At 47.0% G+C, this 21,241-nt stretch overlaps 1 protein-coding gene across 13 annotated transcripts in view; it reads right to left on the bottom strand.

The window, feature by feature from the left end:
* LOC120812460 (FERM domain-containing protein 4A-like) overlaps positions 1-21,241 on the bottom strand; it is a 74,688-nt gene that overhangs the window by 6,782 nt on the left and 46,665 nt on the right. For 6 of the 13 annotated variants that reach the window (XM_040168438.2, XM_040168434.2, XM_040168431.2 and 3 more), the window contains exons 3-23: positions 18,658-18,752; positions 17,949-18,041; positions 15,535-15,619; positions 13,363-13,419; positions 12,711-12,733; positions 11,514-11,597; positions 11,363-11,428; positions 11,222-11,279; positions 10,957-11,043; positions 7,455-7,531; positions 6,481-6,622; positions 6,202-6,343; positions 5,074-5,207; positions 4,870-4,992; positions 3,492-3,723; positions 3,178-3,234; positions 2,863-3,100; positions 2,435-2,587; positions 1,887-2,219; positions 1,202-1,785; positions 434-536 (exon numbers count right to left, since the gene is read on the bottom strand). In XM_040168438.2, coding sequence (XP_040024372.2) covers positions 434-536; positions 1,202-1,785; positions 1,887-2,219; positions 2,435-2,587; positions 2,863-3,100; positions 3,178-3,234; positions 3,492-3,723; positions 4,870-4,992; positions 5,074-5,207; positions 6,202-6,343; positions 6,481-6,622; positions 7,455-7,531; positions 10,957-11,043; positions 11,222-11,279; positions 11,363-11,428; positions 11,514-11,597; positions 12,711-12,733; positions 13,363-13,419; positions 15,535-15,619; positions 17,949-18,041; positions 18,658-18,752 — 2,966 coding nt within the window. The remainder of the gene's footprint in view (positions 1-433; positions 537-1,201; positions 1,786-1,886; positions 2,220-2,434; positions 2,588-2,862; positions 3,101-3,177; positions 3,235-3,491; positions 3,724-4,869; positions 4,993-5,073; positions 5,208-6,201; positions 6,344-6,480; positions 6,623-7,454; positions 7,532-10,956; positions 11,044-11,221; positions 11,280-11,362; positions 11,429-11,513; positions 11,598-12,710; positions 12,734-13,362; positions 13,420-15,534; positions 15,620-17,948; positions 18,042-18,657; positions 18,753-21,241) is intronic. The other 7 variants (XM_040168432.2, XM_078097702.1, XM_040168440.2 and 4 more) reach the window with 3 other exon arrangements.

A 21,241-nucleotide genomic window follows, 5' to 3' on the forward strand; every position in this document is an offset into this window, starting at 1 on the left:
AGTGGCTGGCGTCTCCCTTAGGGATAGGGTGAGAAGCTCAGCCATTCGCGAGGAGCTCGGAGTAGAGCCGCTGCTCCTTTGCGTCGAAAGGAGCCAGTTGAGGTGGTTTGGGCATCTGGTGAGGATGCCCCCTGGGCGCCTCCCTAGGGAGGTGTTTCAGGCACGGCCAGCTGGGAAGAGGCCCCGGGGAAGACCCAGGACTAGGTGGAGAGATTATATCTCTGCACTGGCCTGGGAACGCCTTGGGATCCCCCAGTCAGAGCTGGTAGATGTGGCCCGGGAAAGGGAAGTTTGGGGTCCCCTGCTGGAGCTGTTGCCCCCGCGACCCGACCCCGGATAAGCGGTTGAAGATGGATGGATGGAATAACTTCTTCAAACATCTCGTGCAGCCGGCCCGCTGCTGGTTGTGCGAGTGTGTCGCTCCGTCTCTTACCCACTCTGCCAGTTGAGGATGTGCTGTGGGCTGCAGGGGGGCGTTGGCGTGGCTGTGTGCTCGCTGCAGGGCGTCACACTCCTCTGGCTGTGAGGGGACGCAGCTGTGGGGGGCGAACGAACAGTTAGTCGTGCTAAATGTAGCACAAAGAGACGGATACGCGGACACAGAGCAAACACACATGCATGGAGGCTGAAGTGAGACGAGCCCCGGAGGAATTTCAACCGTGTTTCACACAACCTTTTGGCCCGGGGGTCAGAGTTTAGGTGAGTCACATTATCAACTGCGGCAGGGCCTTGTTAGCGCAGTAGGCAACGCGTCAGTCTCATAATCTGAAGTTCGTGAGTTCAATCCTCACATGGGGCATGATGACTTTTGTCCACGGAAATGAGTAATACAAACTGTTGCTTTATAAATCACAATGTACACAATCAAGATTTCCATACACTCGCAGGGTGTCCACATTTCCCATAGAGTTTGTTCTTTATATTTATAGAATCTTAAACCATTGCTAATTCCCCAATTTGCACAAAAGTAAAGAAACAGACTTTTCTATGTTTGAATCTAGTTGTTACAGTGAGATACTAATGATGACGTATTGATACATTTTCATTAAAGTATAAGAAAAGTGAGGCTACCAACAATATGAGAATGAGGGTTTGAATGTTATGTTGTATTCGCTACCTCTTAAAAACACATGACGATACTTTTCATGCATATGAGAAATATGCATAAAGGTTCTATTGTGAATAAATGAAAATGACCAACCTGGTGAGCACTTGGCGAGGGTCCCTACTCTACTTCCTCGGCTGTGTCCCAGAGTGCCTTGCTGTGACCCCGTCTCGGAGGAAGTGGATCCCGAGTGGGAGTGACTCCTCTCCTTCAGGCTCCCTGAGGACCTCTGGTACCAGCACCGCAGCTCTTCAGACACCGCTGCCCTCCCCCCGCCTCCGCTTCCAGCACCCTCTCGCCCCAACGACGGAGTCCTTACGATCTGAGAGCGGGAAGGCGTGAGTCGGCCGCTCCCTTCTCCTCCCGCCTCTCCCCCCCACGCCTCCTTGTACAGCCCCCCGGCCGTGTAGGAGCTGGAGGTCTTGAACTGGGCCTTGACGCTGTAGTGGCCCTCCTGATCGCTCTCCAAGCTGCGAACCACCACGGGGTTCGGGCTGCCCTCCACGTACAGCGGGTACTCCTTGATGCGGTACTGGGAGGAGGGCTGGCTCTGGCTGTGGAGGTAGACCCCGTGGTGTCCCCCACCCACCCCTCCTCCGCTCGAGCCTCCACCCGAACCGTTCTTAGCTGCCAGGTTTGGCATGGAGCCGGAATTAGAGGAACCCAACTGACCCGCTGACCTGGAGAGAGAACAAAGGAAACCAAACCTCACTAAAAATGTTTTCAAATATATAGTGTATAGTACATATTAACCCAAAAAGAATTACGTATGAACCCTTACCGGCGCCTTTGCCTCTGTCTCTGCCTGGCTTTGGAGGGCGAGTCCTCTCCTAGGGTGGAGTAGTTGGGGTTGCTGTTGGGGGGTCCGCCAGAAGGGTAGTAATGCTCTGAGCTGCTTTGGCTGGTGCAGGAGGAGCAGTCGTCTAGTGGGTCGGAGCCATTGGAGTTGCGTCCCGGCACCAGGAAAAAGTCAGAGCTGCCGAGCGTGCCCAGGGTGTGCAGGAGTGCGTCAGGGTCGGGCGCCAACAGTTTGCGCTGGGACTCAAGGCTTGAGCTGCGGTTCCTAAAGTGCTGAGCGAGACTGTGCAGACGTGTGGGACTGATGTCCACCGACCTGTGGGGTGCAGCAACACGGAAAGGTTGAATATGAAGGACAGGCTGGAACGGAGCTACGGAATAATGTGAATTTAATAATTAAGAACCAAGGACGGGAGCCCTGTGACCCTGTACCCCAGTACGCACATTAGCCAGATGTGGGAGCTTACCACCTATTAGAGCGCAATATCGGTCTCAAAAAAGCAGTAAACCGCTGAAGGTGTAAGGACTGACCTAGTAGAGTGTACGTAGTGTGGGTTCCTGGTCTTCAGGTCGGGGGTGGAGGGCATGCTGGAGTTCCAGTGAGGGAGGTTCCTGATGGGGCTGCTCTGCAGAGAGTTACTACCCCCTGCGTCTGCACTGCCAGAGCTCGTGAAACGCCTGTGACTTGACAAAGAGGCAACGGAAATCAATGCAAATAATAATAACAATTTTATTTCTTTCACATAGGCAGCCTGTGTTTGATGGGCTCTATTGAAGTTGTTGTCAACAAACATTTGAGGCATCTGAATGTCAAAACTATTTGTTTTTCTAGTTCCGTCCACATTACTTGTATTAATTAAATTTGTGATGACTAAAAATATCTTAAATAAACTTGTGGTTTATTTATTAATACACAGTTGCTCAATACTGATGCTATTTAAGATAAAAATCCCTCATACCTTGAATGAGAGGAGCGTTTTTTTACTTTTTCGTAGGGCTCATCCAGTGACGATTCACTCCAGATCTTGGGTTTGATGGGTGACTTATCGTAGTCGGGCCGTGGATAGTGCAGGTGTCGCAGGCCATCTAGGGACTGAGGTGGTGGGGGCCGACTGAGTGATGGTGGTCGAGGAGGGAGGCCCCTGTGAGGCGATGCTACTGGAGAAAAGGTGGGGGATCCTGTAACATGTGGATCATCTGAAATAAGAGTTCAGATTGAATTACGTTTCATAAAAAACCCCGTTATTGAATCATAATGTGAAAGATAGACTCACCATCATCCAAGACCAGTGCGTCAGACAATGAACTATCTTCAGAACCAATATTGGCCTCTGTAGGACAGAGAAAGAAATAGCAGATGTCAAAGATTGTGCAATTGCTAGATGAAAAAACTGAACTGAAGCCTCACGGCCTAAACAATCGTTGATATATCTGAAAGCAACAACGCTGGAACTTCTCAGCTCCACTGCCTTTTATCCCATTCCCCTAAACAGTACATGAGAAGAACACAGCTCCGCGTCGCGGCGAACTACACCATATCCATGTTACAATCTAATTTCCCCGTAGTGAATAGGATATACATTAGTACCCTCTATGATAAGTGAAGCCCTCTGCGTAGGCATCTTGCCAGAGCGGACCCGGTGCTCATTGATAGAGTTCTCAATTTCCTGGAGCTTCTTCAGCGTGTTCAGATAAGAAGTCTTCCTCTGTTTCTTCAGCTTCTTACTGCTCATGTGAGGATCGCTGGCCAGGCGCCTGGCTGCCTCTGTAATCTGGGACTGAATGGCAAACTCCCCCTCCAAGCGCTCCAGTTCCTCCTCCTGGGAGGAGCACAAGCACAGGGGCAAACTCTTGAGTAACACAAAGATAGCGGATCCTCAGTCTTAACAGTTTTAGCAACGAAATCACGGCACAATCCCAAAACAACAAGGCTTAGATCGCAGACACATAGTTAGACTGAAACCCGGCCATACACACACACACACACACACACACACACACACAAAGCCGTGCCAGAGAAAACACGCAGCGGAGATCATTTATCTCCGCTGACTTTTCTCACCACTTGTCTGTTACTCAAAATTCTCTTTTGAGACACACTGTCCCCTAATAATAACACCTTTCCATCACCCCCCCCCCTCCTCCTCCACCACACGGCCCCGAGATTCGTGGAGTGGAGATGAACCAAGTTCAAGAGCATTCTGTCAAAGTGTTGCAAATATGTCTCCTCCAAAATACATATTTGGGGTAGTACACTTGAAATGATAAAGTATTATAGAAACATTTAAACTCTGTGTGTGTGTGTGTGTGTGTGTGTGTGTGTGTGTGTGTGTGTGTGTGTGTGTGTGTGTGTGTGTGTGTGTGTGTGTTAGTTATTGTGAATTAAGAGACATCTTTCTGCTTGCGAGGCAGTTTTGTAATATTGTGTTACTGGATTATTTTCAAAGCATGCGACCTCAGCAACACACACCCACATGCCTGCATACATAAAGGAGCGCACACAATCCTACTATCACCACTTCCTGTGGCGAGAATGCTGCTATTTTTAAAAGTTCCGCTGCTCTGGAAAATTGACCCGTGGCACAAAAAGACAAAGATGCAGGTCCGAGACGTCTCAGACTGTGGCCTTTTGGTGTTCTCTGTTTCCTTAGCATACTAGAAAATGGAGTACATTATATTAATCATAATCCTGACCACGAGGTTAACTCTGGCTTTAAAGTAATGTAATCCTGAACAGCCCGTAATCTTCAACGTGTAACTTGAAGAGCTTTTAAACACTGGTTTGATCTGTGAAGCCCGTACTGCGTATTTAACGTTACAGCCGGGTTCAAGGGAGATCAACGCGCTTAAATACTTAAATGCGGCAGCGCAGTGGCGGCCACAGGTGCTTGTGGTAATATGTGTTTGTCTTATACACTGACACTACTAGAGTGACCTAGGAGTTGAACAAGGAGTTGCAGCTTCACCTCTCCCTTAGGGTGGATTTTCTGCTCGTCCAGTTTGAAGGCAGTGCCGATCTTCCGCCTCACTGTGGGGGGCTCCTCTCCCGGATCCAGAGGGTACTCCTTAGGAAGCCTCCCTGTCAGCTCCTGCAATAGAGAACAAGGCAACAAATTGGAAGGGAAAACGTTTTTAAAAAGCACTCCGATGTCCAAAGTGTTTGTTCATACCGCCTCTCTGATGCAGATGCTCTTGAGTTCCTCCAGTCTCTTTTTAAGAGTTTCCTCCAGGGCGTCCTGCCGAGCCCTCAGTGCTGCAAGCATGTCCTTCTTGGCGGTCTGGGAGCTGTCCGATTCCTGAGAGCCTGCACGGTTCCAGTAAAACACATCACATGAGGGCAGGTGTCTGGACCATATATGTGTGTGTGTGTGTGTTATGGGGACCTCTCAGGCAGATTGTGAAGGTAGAAAATGTGTTTGCATGTTTGATGTTTACAGGAAAGTGAACGGAACATTTTGAGAAAGGGAACCAAGTTGTGAGTGTGGGTGTTTTGAGGAAGGGGCAGTTTAGGGCAAAGTCTATGACGCACAATCGAGTCTTGTTCGCAACATGGTCTGTTAAAACAACACATATGTTTCCCTCTGCAGCTCCCTCAATGGCTCTGTGGTCAAAGATAGCAACAAAACAAAAGAAACCACTGAAAAAAGCTGGGACAGAAAGAACCATTAAATGGCCCCTATTGTTGCAGGTTACACCATTTAAAAAAAGATCCGACCAGGAAGATGAACTTCATTCCAAACACATGCAGAACGAAGTGTTCTTCTTTATCGGGATAATTGATTTATTCAGAATACTCGGCTGCCTGGATTTAAAAGGGCGTTTTCCTTTCTTATTAAAATGTAGTTTATGTACAAAAGTTTGTACATTTCTGTCACACAAGTTACTTGTTCAACACGGATAAGCATTGTTTTAAAGACCACGGCAAAGACCTGTTGCCCTATTTCATTCCTGTATCCACTAAATTTAGAGGGTCAGGGGCCTGCGGGTGGAGGATGTGCCCGTGAGACGTGGAGCGTGGGTGTGGTGTTCCATACATACAGAAAGACACTGGGCGGGGTGTGCGTACAGTATGTGTGTGTGTGTGAATATTCAGTATGTAATCAGTGGCCTCTTTCTCGAAGCAGCTGTTTCTGTCACTCCAGCTGTCAACGAGACTCCCCCCTCACCACCACACATGCAAACCGTTAGTGCACACATCTTTCTCTCTCTGGCTTTTTCCTTCCAAGTACAATCACACGCGCACACACACACACACACACACACACACACACACACCCACACGCTGACCATTTACTGACCTGACGAGAGCAGGCTGCCGCTGCTGCCACTTATAATTTTGCCCTTGCTCCCCATGTTTGCTAGTTTGGAGGTCTTCAGAGTTCCTGTCTCCGTGAGGTCGATCGCAATCTCACTCAAACTCCGCGCTGCGTGGATCTTTGACTGGGGACACAAGAGTGGAAAGTTTCACATGGCTTCACAATTAAATCTCACTGGCCATGCTGGCTGAGTTTGCTGTATCTCATTTGGAACCATGTCTCTGGCCCGGGTGTGTGTGTGTGTGTGGTGGGCCTGCTGACCTTGCTCTGCTTGCGGTCCAGGTAGAACTGGTGCTGGCTGATGGCCATGGCCCAGATGGACTTGATGAGGGCGGGACAGGCGTACCACGTGTGCACCGCGATGCCACTGTGACCAAATGTCCTTCTGGTCACCGACGCCCTACAGTAGGAGCGGACACAAGGCCACCTTATATACACTGAGCACAAAAAAGGTGGCTGCTTATACACAACAGTGAAACTCCCGACTCGACAATTCCCCCACCGACAATGTTTTTTTTCGATTACTTCAACTACTTCTACGGCTATTAAGAGAAAAAATGAGCGGCTTGTTAGAGCAAAGCTGATGATGGATGTTTTTTGCAAAGCCAAACACGATGTTCACAGTTGTTTACGCATCCTTATTTAAACAGACAGCGGCAGCTCAGCAACTGACCAGCTCACCCTAATGACAGCTTCCTTTCAAGAAGAAAACACCACCGCTCTCAGTTTCACCCTGTGATAGAGAGATCTGCCTCTTTTTCTCTCCCTCCCTCCCTCCCTTCCTCTGTCTGTAGAATAACACTCCACATATATAGCCATGTTAAATAAACACAAGAGAGGTCGCTTCCTACGCAAAGCGGCTATCGCGCAGCCATCTATCCTTCCGTGGCCACGTGTGAACGAGCGCATGTGTGTTTGTGCATGCACGCAGCCGCAGAGGTGTGTTAATAATCATCCCATCAATCTGTGTTAGGCTCCTCCGGGACATCCCAAATATCTCGCTCTACTGCCAAGACAAATGCTGCAACCATTACTTAATTTGATTCCCATCTCTCCTTTTCCGCACCGTAGTTTGAATGTTAACACATTAGCATTTGGCACAGCGGTAGTTTGTTAGTGGGAGCTTCTGGAAGGTGTCTGGAAGATGACTGAGGGAAAATTACATCAGTTCCGATTATTAGCGGTGGTATCATGCAATTCAACATTGTACCCTTAAATTTGAGTTATAAATGTACCTTCTTGGGTCATGAACTTCCACTGAAAACTTCTTCTCTCTGAAGTAGAGATTCTCCAACTGACGCCATTGGAACACCTGAGGTTCAGGAGAAACAGACGCTCTTCAGGGCTGCTCGCATAAAAATATGCTTCACATCAAATCCACACCGCTTCAGGCAAATCCTCTACTCTCTTTGGAGACTGCAACGGATAAGGAGGAAGAGGGGAGGAAATGGAAGAAGCTGACAAAGAGGAGGAGTTGGGAGCAGAGAAGGAGGTACAGGCAGAGGACCTAGACTGCGGCTCTCTGATCAGGTCCAGGCCAGGCGGCCGTGTCCACATCAGATCCCTCCGCTGGATGACCTCACTCTGGAGAGCGACAGCGTGAGAGGGAGGAGGCTTTCTTTCTTCTGCTCGGATTCTCTTTTTTTCTTTCTTTCCGTCCTCTTTATGAACCATCGGCTTCTCTTTAAATGGAGCCAAAGCCAGCTGGGCGAGAGAGTTTCCCCCCCAGACGTACTCCACGGCATGTGTGTGCGTCTGCAATCCTCCCAGAAGCAGGGGAACAGGACGTTATGAGTCGGCGGGTGTTCACCATCTGCAGGCATGTGTGTGTGTGTGTGTGTGCTGGTGGAGGGAAAGTGTGTAAAGTGCAGTTTCCTGCTCTCCTGTAGCTTTGCTAGGAGAGGGAGGGGGCGTTAATGTCTCCCCTCCTGCTGACCCCTCCTCCCTCCCTGAGGGACTACGCTTCCTGCTCTGGGCTATGTGGTTGGATGCTGTGTGTGTGTGTGTGTGTGTGTGTGTGTGTGTGTGTGTGTATGTAACATGGGGTCAGGGGAGGGGTGATGAGGGGGGAAAGAACGTTTCTGTGGCCCCCAATAATTGAAATGCCCTTGCTTTGTTTAGTCGGACCTTTGTGCACACGCACATTCACACAGAGTCTGTTCCTTGTTAGAAAAGACGTTGACGCCAGCATCGATCAGCCGGAGCTGACATACAAACACACACAAAGTACAACCGCAGACCAACAAACAGGAGAAAAGACGTGGAGGCCTCAGCTACGACAGGATGAGGGAGGAGTAGAGGAGAAAGGGAGCTGCGGGAGGAACAGGTCACAGAGCAGGAATTTCAACAGCCAGAGAAACAATGGATAGATGGGTGAGAGGGAGGAAAGGGGAGGAGTGGAAGAAATATGATGAAATTTTTTTTTTTAACAGCCGCATGTAAATGCATAAATTCATGTGCTACGATTAGTGTGTGTGTGTCTGCGAGCACCAAGAAAGAAAAGTGACGCCCTTATCAAAACAGTTGCTGTACCGTACATAAATAAATGAAGTGTGAAATGCTAATGTAGCATGGTGCTAAATATAGCGGGCGGGGTAGATAGTGGGTTATTCACTGTGCAAGTGTGTGTGTGTGTCTGTTGGCTACAGAGCAGTGGAGATAAGGCAGGTGTTTGTAATTGTGTTCAGGCACGAGACCACTAAAGCTGTGAGAAACTGCCGCGACTTTGGAAGTCAACTTTAAAGTTGTAGAAAAAGTTGTAGATGTGAGCCAATAGTGTTAAAAATATATCTGGGGTGTCAAATCAGTCACATGATCTTACAACAGGGTGAAATCAAATCCCCTTTAAGTTTTCAAGATAGACCTTTTTGTTCTGATTATGTGCCATTTCATAAAGTGGCACAGTTACATAACTCCATTGTATTAATGCAACCTTTGTAGTTTTTATGTCGAAAGTTCTTTGTTGAACTTAGTTAGAGCCGTGCTGTACTTCTGTTATCAGTGTGTGGCTGGTGGCTGTATACGTTCATGCGCTATAAATCCTCATCCTTTTGTCTGTAAAACAATCCCACACAATGGCACAAACACGCACCAGCAGAGGAAGGGACCGGCCACTACTCCTAAACAAGCTGGGCGTCCATGTGCACAGACCCACGTCTGTCTGCGCACCCGAGCAAAAAGCCACTATGGATGAAAAGGTCAGATCTGATAGAGAGAAAAGGTCTTTTCTTGGGGTGTTCTGCACTCCCGGGGGATTACAGGACAAGAATAGAAAATTCAAATAGCATATGTGAATTTTCATTTCCCCGAAACAGACGCGAAGCCTCAAAGACTATTGTTTCCTCCGTGGGTGGGGTCTGTTGTGCAGGGCTACATCCACTAGTTGTCATGGAGACGTCGACGCACTTCCTGTTGGAAAAAAACTGGTCAGACCCTGATGTGTGTGCCTATTTTCCTTACATGAAACACGGACAGAAGCTAAACTAAAGTCAGCGTGGAAAGGGATCTATATGCAGTTCAACGCGTGGGAGTTGCAGTTCCTTTAAAACACAGCTTTGTTTGATTGAACCTTCTGGCAGCTTCTTCACAGTGTTGCGAAAGATTTGCCGCGCTGGCCTCCATCCTTTAGGTGGTCAGTCAACACAAAGACCCCACGATGTCCGTCTGAATGAGTCAAAACGGGGCATAAGAACGGCGTGGTGCTCTGCGCATGTCTGCGTGTGGCCTGCGGCAAGCCGACGGGGGGAAAACGTAACCAAGTAAATGTTGAGGCTGCGGTAGATGGTCTGCATTTAGAAAACAACAGGGATCTTCCCTCGTAAAAAGAAGGAACTTATTAAACACAATTGCCTCCGGAACACAAGCCTCCTCTACAGCACAACTTAAAGTCACTTATTAATGAAAAAAAAAAGGCTGGTGTTGAAAACAGGTTTTTTTTTACTGTGACCAAAGACGATAATTGGCCCGGAATGTCCGTAATAATTAGTGTTCTGCTTGAGTCACAGTACCAAAGAGCTGTGTGTTAGTGGTTAGTGGTACTGGATGAGTGACTCACCACGTCATCTGCTCTTCCTCCGGCTTTGCTGAATAACAATGGCTCTCGTTAATACCATAAGATACGGAGGGCTCCTAGTGACCTGCCTACGTGTCTCTGCCTATGAAACTTTGGAAAGTAGCACCACTCACCTGCTTTTCTCTGCCTGATTAGTGGGAAAAACCTCACTGGGCTCATTGGGATTTAGTCAGGCTTGTGATGTTGCGTTAACAAGACATGCAATGCACAAATCTCCTTTGGCTCAAGCCCCTTACACTGAGGTGAGGGGCCCCGCCTTACTCTCTCTCTCTCTATGAGGGTGAAGGAGGGGGTCAGGACTGAAGCTTAGCGGACCACAGTGACTGTTGCCATGGCTTCTGAGGTAAGAAAGGCTTTCACAGAGCACCTACTCGCTGCACCCATTGAATTGAAGGGGGGAGGAGGGGGGGTTGTTCATGGAAATATAAATACAAGCAGCAACGGATGCAAAGCATTCCAAGCCTGAATGTCTCCAGGCTGTCATGTTTGTACAGCATTGTTCGTGCCCATCCCTAACACAATGTTCTGAAGAAGTAGGTGGCGAAAATGAAAAGATGATGGAAGCCATGCAGTCCGCGCTGACGCAGAAACCTTTTGCAACGTTGGAAGAAATGCCAGCTGAAGTTAACGCTCAATGGAACAGTGAACCGAAGAGATCATCTCACCTTTCTGGGTTTGACTTTGTCCTGGTGGTCGTACTGAAAGATGCCTTTGTAGCTCAGACCCAACCACCACGGGATCCCCTGCTTGTCCTAAAACACACACGAGAAGAATTACCTCGAGAAAGGTTGTGCGTGTGTTGGGATTGATGGAGAGAAAAGGAGAACACAAGTGGCTTCCAAAAGCCTGCAGTTCCACAGTGAACACGAATGTGTGTGTAGCGGGTGTGAAAATAAGGAAAGATTAGCAGTAGAGTAGTAAAAACTGTACCTTAACACCATAGTAATGTACTCCATATGTTGGCAAAGACTCCACAATGCTCATGTAACTGTGAGAAGCAGAAAGACAGACATGTCAGGGTTACACGTGTACTGCTCAGCTTCCATACAGTGAACACACACACACACTTACTTTACAATAGCTTGCCCTCTGGACTGCCCATTGAGCTTCTTGTAGTGCTCTATGACCCGGTCTTCACTGTGGGACAGTAAATAAAGGACAAATATTAGGAATGGTAGAAACAAGAGATGTTTTTTCTGGACAAGCTGGAGTAGCTTCTCACCAGTAAGCGAGAGATGGGTGCTCCTTCAGCGCCTGGGTGGGCAGAGCAGGCAGCTTTTTCAGGTCCGACCTGGTTACGTCATTACTGTGAAGGAGAAACCACAAGAAATTATCAACACCACTTTTGCAGAACTATCGTTGGTCTGCTGTAGGTCTAATGGGCTAATGAGTCAAAAACTGAGGTAGCACTAAACCGTAGAAGAGCGCTTGAAAAGTAGTAACAGGTCTGTGCAAATATGAATATTCCAAGGAATTTCTTCAAAATGAAACATCATTGGTGTTCATTGGCCTAATGCTCTCCATTACAAAAACTGGACGTTGTTTGTCTCAGAACAGCTGCAGAGACACTCGGAGTAGGAAACAGGAGAGAAAAGACAGAAACAAAAACAGACAAACAAGATAAATAAAGACGGATAAAAAAGGGATTAAAATTGTGATGGAGGACAAGCCTGCTGCAAAGGCAGAGTAAACCAGAAGCGGGAGGTCTCAGTACCCTCACTCTGACACCCGAGCCTCTCTCCAGCCTCCACCAAGGCCTCGGAGGACTGAGGGAAGAACATGGCAACCTGTTCCATGGAGAGGAGGGAGAATGGAATGTCTCCAGAGTGTGTCACATTCCAGCCCTCCGCGGGATATTGTGTTTATTTATCCCTTTCACCGGCGGAAATGAGGTCAGACGTGGCGGCAGCTGTAGTCTGTTATCTGTGCTACGGCGAGCGGATGAAGTGGAATACTACACTACGGCCGCCGTCACACTCCGCTACAACTGAACTGGTACAACTGAGGAGTGGAACATGGCTCACAGGAACCCGCATAGGATTTAAAAGCTTAATAGCGACGCAGTTTAGCTGTGTGAAGTTTAGACACTGATACCTTCTTACGTGTTTCTGGTGGTATTTGCATTTATTACTTCGCAGGGGGGCGAACAGTATCTTAAATTGGGAGGAAGTCACTCCCAACACAGACCCTCTGTCATTCATCACACACACAGTATGTAAACACACACATGCACAAACACAAATACAATCCTTTGTAATGCTTTCTTCATGAATGGCAGTACAGTCTGAAATGAAGATGTAAATCGGTTCTCGCTGATGCACAAGGGAGCAGAGGAGCAGACAGACAAATGACATCACTTTGAATATTTATCCCCCTTAGGAATCGACTAGTTACTATTACTAGTTACTTATGAGCTTACCTGGTGAAATCTCCTTTAGCCTCCTGTGAAGCAGAAAGGGAAAAAGAGAAGTGAGCAAAGACAGTGAATACATAAATGGAAAAGAGAACCCAGTGATTATAAAACATGTGATTATGTTCTGTTTGCATTGGTGAAAGTCGGGTCTACTGTGCTGGAATCAGAGAGAAATACTAAACCATCTACAGTGAAACCTCTGAAGGCCTGCAGAGCAGATACCTGATACTGTGCATCTGCACCTGCATACAGAACACACACACACACACACACAAACCACTCAGCTCAGTCTATGTGTAACGTGACCCCGCAGCATCACGGTTAACGGACTGACCAACTCTGAGAAAGGGATCGGAGAGAGAATAAGCTACGAATAAGTATAAACTCTTCCCCTCTGTTATTCATTAGCACTGACTGCACAAAGAATTTAGCTGAGAGGCAAGAATTCTGCTACCAACAAAGACAGTTGAGTTTTTTTAGGATTTGTCACTGCAGATTACTGACGGTTTGATGACTGCATTAGATAATATGTGTTGAATAATAGGGAATTAAAATCATAAGACATTTTAGGGGAACACTTTCATTACCGGCTGCATGTGCTAGCGGCGAAAAACAGACATCCAGACAGACATCCACACGCACACACAATTGATCTTACTTGTAGGATAAAGGAAGCCAGTTCGAAGACAACATCACTGTCCACTTCAATGAGCTCCTGCAGGACAACGGAGAGGACAGGGGTCATGAATGACACATGCTCATACCGCTGGCAGCCAGTAGAGAAATAAAACACAAACTGTGCGGATGTAAATGGACGCGCCTGATCATCCTCCATTTACACAAGATGGGTGGCTGGTTCCTTTCATCTCCCGACAACTTCCCCTCTATTCTCCCGTCTCCCCTCTCTAATTTCACGACCTCTTCATGTGGACGGAGCGCAGAGATTAGAGGCAAACTGAGAGGGTTGGGGGTGTTAAGGTAGGAATTGATGCCCATTTTTGTTAAAAGTAAAGCAATGGAGAATCTTTAAGTAAACCATCGTTGGTGGTGTTTTTTTAGATTTTAGTGCACATCGCTCTCTATGTGTGTGTGTGTGTGTGTGTGTGTACATATACATGACATGTGTGTTGAGGGGGAGAAGGATACAGGTTAGTGGGCAGTGAGTAGTGGGTCAAGTATGCCAGGAATGTTCGCTTTACAAGCCACCATTTAATTGGTCGGGAGATCAGACGGCCAGGATGAAACACTAGACACAAACCCACCCTGAGTGTACCACCCAGCGAGGTTATTGTACTGTATGAGAATGTTTTTCACTTCTTATACAAAGACTGACAGCAGAATGTGACTATATATCCTGATCTACTTTTGAACTTCTGAGAACTTTCAACATGTTCTCTGTTTCTTTGCACTCTTCTTGTTTGCTCCTCTGGTCAGCGTTAAGCTGAAGTTCTTATTAGGGGGACGTGATGATCACTGGCTACCGGTGGCCGCCCGCATCCAGTTCTAAACATTGGTGCTCACGTACCATGCTGTGAATGGATCGGGTCCAGCTTACATCCAGGACATGGTCAAACCCTACATCCCAACCCGCACTCTCCGCTCTGCATCTGCAAAACTACTCGTCCCTCCCTCACTGAGAGCAAAACACTCGACTAGGTCTCGACTCTTCGCTGTCCTTGCGCCAAAATGGTGGAACGAGCTCTCTGAAGACACCAGGACCGCAGAGAGCCTTCACATCTTCCGCCGCAAACTAAAGACACACCTCTTCAGACTCTACCGACTAAAGACTAACAAATTGTAGCACTTAAATTGTACTTGTAACGTCACTCATCTATAGCAAATTGTAAATTGGCTTATTTGAAAAATAAGCCAATTTTGGAAATTTCACTTTCTTGTTTCTTGTTCTCCTGAGTTTGTACCCTATGGTTGAATGCACTTATTGTACGTCGCTTTGGATAAAAGCGTCCGCTAAATGACATGTAATGTAATGTAATGTAATGAATGAGCGGAGAGGGATGTGATATCTTCTTCAAGGACGTTGTTAAGTGAGCCACCGGAGGGGCTTCGGTTTGTGGGACAGTCTCTACCAGACTGCTTGGTTTCATAGCCTCTGTCTTCCTGTTGGGACACTACAGTGTGACCGTTTCTCGCAAGTGGCATCTAGTCAACTAGGCTGGACGGAATTTAGGTTTGCTTTACTATATATATATATATATATACAACAACGTGTATATATATATATATATATATATATATATATATATTACATTACAGGTCATTTAGCAGACGTTTTATCCAAAGCGACTTACATTACACTTTAAACCCATGGCTTTTTCACATTTTTGCCCGGGGAGCAATTAGGGGTTAGGTGTCTTGCTCAGGGACACTTTGACATGGAACATGGGGCAGCCTGGAATCGAACCAACCAACTGGGAACCACCAACCTTGTGCTTCCCAGCACACCTTCTCTAACCCCTGCGCCACAACGTGTATATAAAGCACTACACAGAACACGCATCCCACAAACTTTTAACAGATTCAAAACAGATTCAGATTCAAAACGCCAACGCACTGTATATAACTGTACTGTATATAACTCTAGGATTTGGCTCGGATGAAGCTCAGCACCAGGGTCAACAGCACTACTCTCTGACAGTCTCTCAGTTTGCTCTGGAGCTTCGGCTGGCTCGCTGTTTTACTTCAGGCCTCACACGCCCTCTTCTGGTCACACGAGAGAACTGCCGTGCACTGATGTCATGGCACGTTCCGTACACTAAGGTTTATGACAGTAGAATTACTATATATAATGGGGACAAAATAATGAGTTTACCTTGTAGATGATTGATTTGGCATTAAGGAAAAACAGCTCAATAGTGGCATTGTCCTTCAGGTAAGATATTCTCTCTATGTAGAACCTGAAGAGAGCAGGAGAACACATTTCAATCAGCAAAGGGAACAAATACATTAGTTGACCTTAAGTTCTATGAAAAACAGTGAGGTTTATCGTGTATATGTTCATCATGACTACAAATAATACACTGATAATACAGGAGAATGAGTCAAACATGAAGGACAGATATAATGCAATGACCAAAGTAACCAGAGGGGGGCGCTTCATACCAAAAACTGACCCCAAAAACCAACATCCTTTCACTTCCCATTAAACCAATTCCCTCTCTCACCAGGGTGGCTGGCAATGATCCATTATTAGTTTGTTAGTGTGAGCACATTCCACAACATGAATACACACACACACACACACACACACACAGATTGAATGTGCATGTGATGCACTTCACACATGGTTTGCCTCCCTGCATCATCAGCAGTGCGTCGTGATTCCACATGCACAATCCTTATACACTGGAGAGAGAAGCACAGTAACCCACTTCTGGCAGAGCGTCGAGGAGGAAGCGAACATAATAATGCCTCCTAAATTTAGCACATGAATGCATGCAGAGTGGGAGGGGAGCTACCGATGGTGCGCTAGGAGGCTGCTCATCGTTAGCTCTTCTCTGTGGGAAATGTACATCAAAACATGAACACATTAAAAACCACAAGTGAGTGTGTAAAATGTGACCTGAGCACATATTCCTGGGAATACACGTGACTAAATGTGTTGATTTGTGTGCTTGTAGGGATTGGAGGAGGATCAATATCGGAGTGGCGTAAATCGCGTTACCAGTTGAGCCGCAGAAGGGAAGGAGAGGAGCCTTGTCGATATTCAGTGGGAACATTTAATTAAAGCCACAGCGTTGATGAGCCAGCACAGCAGCAAGCGTGCAAAAAGGCACCCACTGAATCAGCAGTAGGTGGGCATCTGCTTAGCATTCATTCGGGAACGCAAGCATAACACAAACACCACATACGCATGCAAATACATGACGTGCATGCACCTGCACATGAAGACACGCGCCCACACACACACACACAAATAAAGATTGAGCTCATGACAAAAATTTCAAATTGATCATAGATTCAGGCTTGACATTTGGGCTGACAGTTGTTCCATTATATTCCTGAATCTGCACACGTGTGTACGGGCGTCCTAGAAATAGGGTTGGATGTGCGCGTGTGTGTGTGTGTGTGTAGGCAGAGGTGTGACATTTGGATAGATTGAGGTTAGCAATTAGACTGAACTGCGAGCAAAAAACGGTGTCAAAGTTCACAGTCACCGCACACCCAACATTACATCCTCAAACCCCACCCAGAGCATTGCGTGACTCCGGATAAAGAGCAATGCTCACCGCAACGGTCAACGTAACTTGAGAATAGTGCGTTTGGCCAATATGCCAGTAAAACACCAATCTGCACATCTTTTGAATGTATCACAATAACACAGTGTTTATTAAAAGCGGGTGAACAATAAGTCTATTTGCTAACCATCAGATTTTGCTTTACAGTCACCGCTTTGTGTCATGACGGGTTGTGTCATGAATGTCGCCCTGGAAGTGAGTACTCGATGACATTGTGTAGCGGCGTTAATGTGTGTCAACGTTGCTATGTTTGCTCCTAACTCAGGCTTAGTCCCTCGGGTACATTTGACATCATAGAGATGTGTGAGGGCCGCAGCACAACAGTGGTCCCAAAACAAAGCCCTGGCTTTCCATTCCGGGCTCTAATTGAATGTATGGGTGTGTGTATTTGTGTGTGTGTGTGTGTGACAGAGTGCTAGTATTTTGGGAGAGTGGTTTGAGAAGTACAGTGCATTTTGCTTTGAGATTAAAAAAAGATTGGAAAAATCTATTTTCAGGTCTGGTGTCTTTTGTCTTTCTTTTTCAATAGCCTACTGAAAACACAACAGCCACATGCACACAGACCCACAAACACACACATGATATCAGTGGGGCCATTGTGCGAGCGGTGCAAAGGGGCTGGGAGAGCAGCGTGGGATTGGAGGGGTATTTCATAACCCTGCCTACAGGTCATAGAAGACTCGGCGATGACGCCGCCACAGCAAGGAGAGCTCGCCGCGGCGCACCTGCCTCTTCATTGGTTGAGTCCAGCACCGGAAGGGGTTAGGAGTTAGAAAAAATGACAGGGCTCGAGTTTGTAGGGGATTGAGCCGTATTTGCATGCAGCAAATACTGAGGCAGGAGCTAATCACCAGGGTCGGAGTCATTTCATAGCGTGAGCATAAACACACACACACACGTCTTTCTGTCTCTCTTCCACGCACACACACTCACAAGCCGTACACTGTGTGAGTAAGCAAGGTGACTCATTTAATGAAGAAGGACTCACCTGACACAGAAGTAGAGGACAATAGGACCAGACTTCTTGGGGAACTCGTGTTCCAACACCCTTCGGTCCAACTGAAGCCAACTAAAATGGCCCCTGGTAACACAAAACCACACAGAAATTAACTTAAGCACTGAAACGTCATATAAAAGCGCTGAACCTTTTTTATCGAGCCTCCCTGCTTTTCTTTTCCTGTTACAACTTCTCCCCCCCCCTCCTTTCTCTTCCCCTCTCTTCTCTTCTCTCTATCTCCCTCAAACAGAAGGGACAAACTGCAGAGACAGCTTGTCACCCTGGTAACCCTGCATGGTCTTCCGAGCAACGGAACATCCCTCAAATGCGGTTTGGCTTTTGTTAAGTAGTTGAAAACTTAAACCATGCTTAAAACTCACAACTCACAATTTCAGCATTTCTCACTACAACTATTTGTATGGTCATTGACAGTCGGAGATCCATAGGTTTTATAAGATTAAAGAAACACACAAACACGTTTGCATACTCCTTCACTTTACTGTGTTTACGAGCACAACTAGTGGCATCTGAACTTTGATACCAACTTTGCCTGATGTCGGCTTGTGGCACAATTTGTCCCACGTATTGTTACAGAAACTAAGTGCACAAACAGTTTGCTATGACGTTATGGGGAAGTACTGAAAAACCCAATCCAATACACCATGCACTGTAACTGCATTGCGGTTTCAAAGTGACTTACGTTTCGTCTGTGTATGCAATTCCAAAGTACTCCTTCTCCTTGAGGTTGAAGTGAGAGGCCACAAGGTCCAGCAAGTCCTTCGCCATCAATTTGGGCTGCAGGGGCACAGAAACATTAGTATCGCTCTGCTTGTGTTTTATTCATAAACTTGTGTAACAGTTCCCGCTGACGTTTAATTAGAGCAAGTACATCTGTCTGTACAGTGTTATGTTAATGTTGTCTATCGGCCATTGATCTGCTGCAATGACTAAGCATTCTGACAAACAACGAGGGAAAGAGCAAGAGAGGAGGAGACAAATGAGAAAGAGAAAGTGCAAGAAAGATGGATGTAGTGAGTGGATGCTGCTGACGGTGCAGATACCGCTGCCCTTCCACCCCCTCCCTCCATCCCTCTTTCCTTCCTTCCTTCCTTTTCCGCTCGTCTAACCCAAACCTGCAGAGTCATGGCTATGGGCCCAACCACTGTATTATATGCAGGGGACGGCAGCTAGCACAAGAGCTTTCTGTCTAGTTCGTACTGTGGAATACTGTCCAAGCTGTACATGACGATCACCTGCAACAGAATCAGATCAACAGAAACTCGCAGCATGCAGAGCATCTTCAAGCCAGGCAGCAGCCAGGGACTGCTGGGGCTGGTTTGAGTCATCCTGAGCAACAGCGGGCTCCACCCTGAGGTTAACCGTGGGCGTCGCCTCTCTGCCCACGTTTTCATTGCACACGTGCACCCATCTGCACGTACGTGTTCACTTAAAAGCCCGATGCAGGACATCCAAGGATCCCGCTTATAAAACAGGAGGGGACGCACGTGCTGTGTGCCCATGAGGGATACACACACACACACACACACACACACACACACACACACACACACACACACACAGCCACATGTGTCATAGTGCGCATGCTGAGGTCCTGTATTACCTACTCAGTGTACATCTACAACTTCAGTAACAGAAGCTACTGAGAGCTATTTAAAGACAAGAAGGTGATGTCATGCACACAGCCGGCACACACGCAGACACACACGCACAATATCACAAACACACACGTACACAACTCCAATGACCTAGATCTCCTATAAGCACGGCGGCTACAGTGATCCTGCTACAGAAAAGGGCTCTGGAGAGAATAGTGAGGGATGCTAACATGTAGGCCGATTCTACCTCAAGAGTCCTTTGCATCCTATTTCTGTTTCAGAAAAGGTGTCTAAGGAGACCAACAAAACCCTGCAGCATTGAGACATGGGACCCACACTACTACATAAGGTAATATGGACGTTACCATTAAAAGTTTCAATCGCATCTTTGCATTAAGAATGATACACTTACTTGTACATTGTGTATTCATACTATGTTTGTTGTGTAGTTCAGGTATTTATATCTCTGACCTTAACTATGTATAAGTCCTGAAATCTCAGACTGAGAAAACGGTCTCATTTGTAAAATGCTACAATGTGCTCTTTCGTTTCTCCGAATGGTCGAGCAGCACAAGATCCGTTTGAAGTGCTTGAAAACGTTTTAGACGTGCAAATTGCCGGCCTGGAAGCAGGCTGTCGTTACAGCATTAGCAGTAATACGTGTTTTGGACGTGTCTGAGACACATACAGCCGTGGTCTCTCATTACCCGAAACACACGGACAAATAAGAGAATATGGAGATGAAATGATGTTCTAGATACACAGATGAACATCTGAAGAAAAAAAAGAAAAAAAGAAAAACAGAAGGACCACTCTAAGGTTAAGCTGAGCTTCTTGTCTCACCATTGTTATGAATACCGAGCAGACTGTAAAAATCACGTGGGCCTGCGTTGGACGGCATAATTAAGTGGCGACTCACCGCTTCCAGGCAAACACACACACATCCGGACGCTAGGGCTAATCTGTGAGACGGCAGATATCTAACGGATGTGTAATAATGTTGTGGAAGGTACCAACAGCGATACGGACAGTGAATGACAGGTAATATAGCAAGTGATATTGCAAACGGAACCCAAACAATAACTGGCACATACTCCAGATACAGACAGCAATTGCAGACCTGTACGAATACACAAATATCCACAAAAACACACCATGGATCCATCGTCAGACAGACAGGCTGTGCGCCGGCTTAGGCAGAATTCCTGCTAATGGACATTCAGCCCGTGCCGTCCTCGGCAGTAATGACCAATAATTAACAGCACAAGAGCTACAGGGAGGAGTGAGGAGGAGAGACGTGCCGACGCAAACTCACAGGCAAGTGACAAACACACAACAGTAGGTCACCTGCCTTATTGGCAGCCAGTGCGGCCCAATTTCTGCAAACAGCAAGTCAGGGCCCTCGACAACTTTAGGACTGCGCAGATTTATGGGACGCCAACGCAATAAACGCCGACTTAGGGAAAAGGTTTTATTAACGGCCATTGGCATAAACATCGCAATGGAAGGGCAAAACTCTTGCACGGATGACTGCAAAACCCCCGTTCACTCTTCAACATACCCCACTCTGGCCTTAGGGAGCGACAGCCATACCAGTGACCTATATTTTTCATTCAGTGGGATTAAACAGCCGGTGGATGTTACAAGTCAGTGACAGAGCGGATATCC

This window comes from Gasterosteus aculeatus, chromosome Y, assembly GCF_964276395.1.
Source record: "Gasterosteus aculeatus chromosome Y, fGasAcu3.hap1.1, whole genome shotgun sequence".
Lineage (NCBI taxonomy): Eukaryota > Metazoa > Chordata > Actinopteri > Perciformes > Gasterosteidae > Gasterosteus > Gasterosteus aculeatus.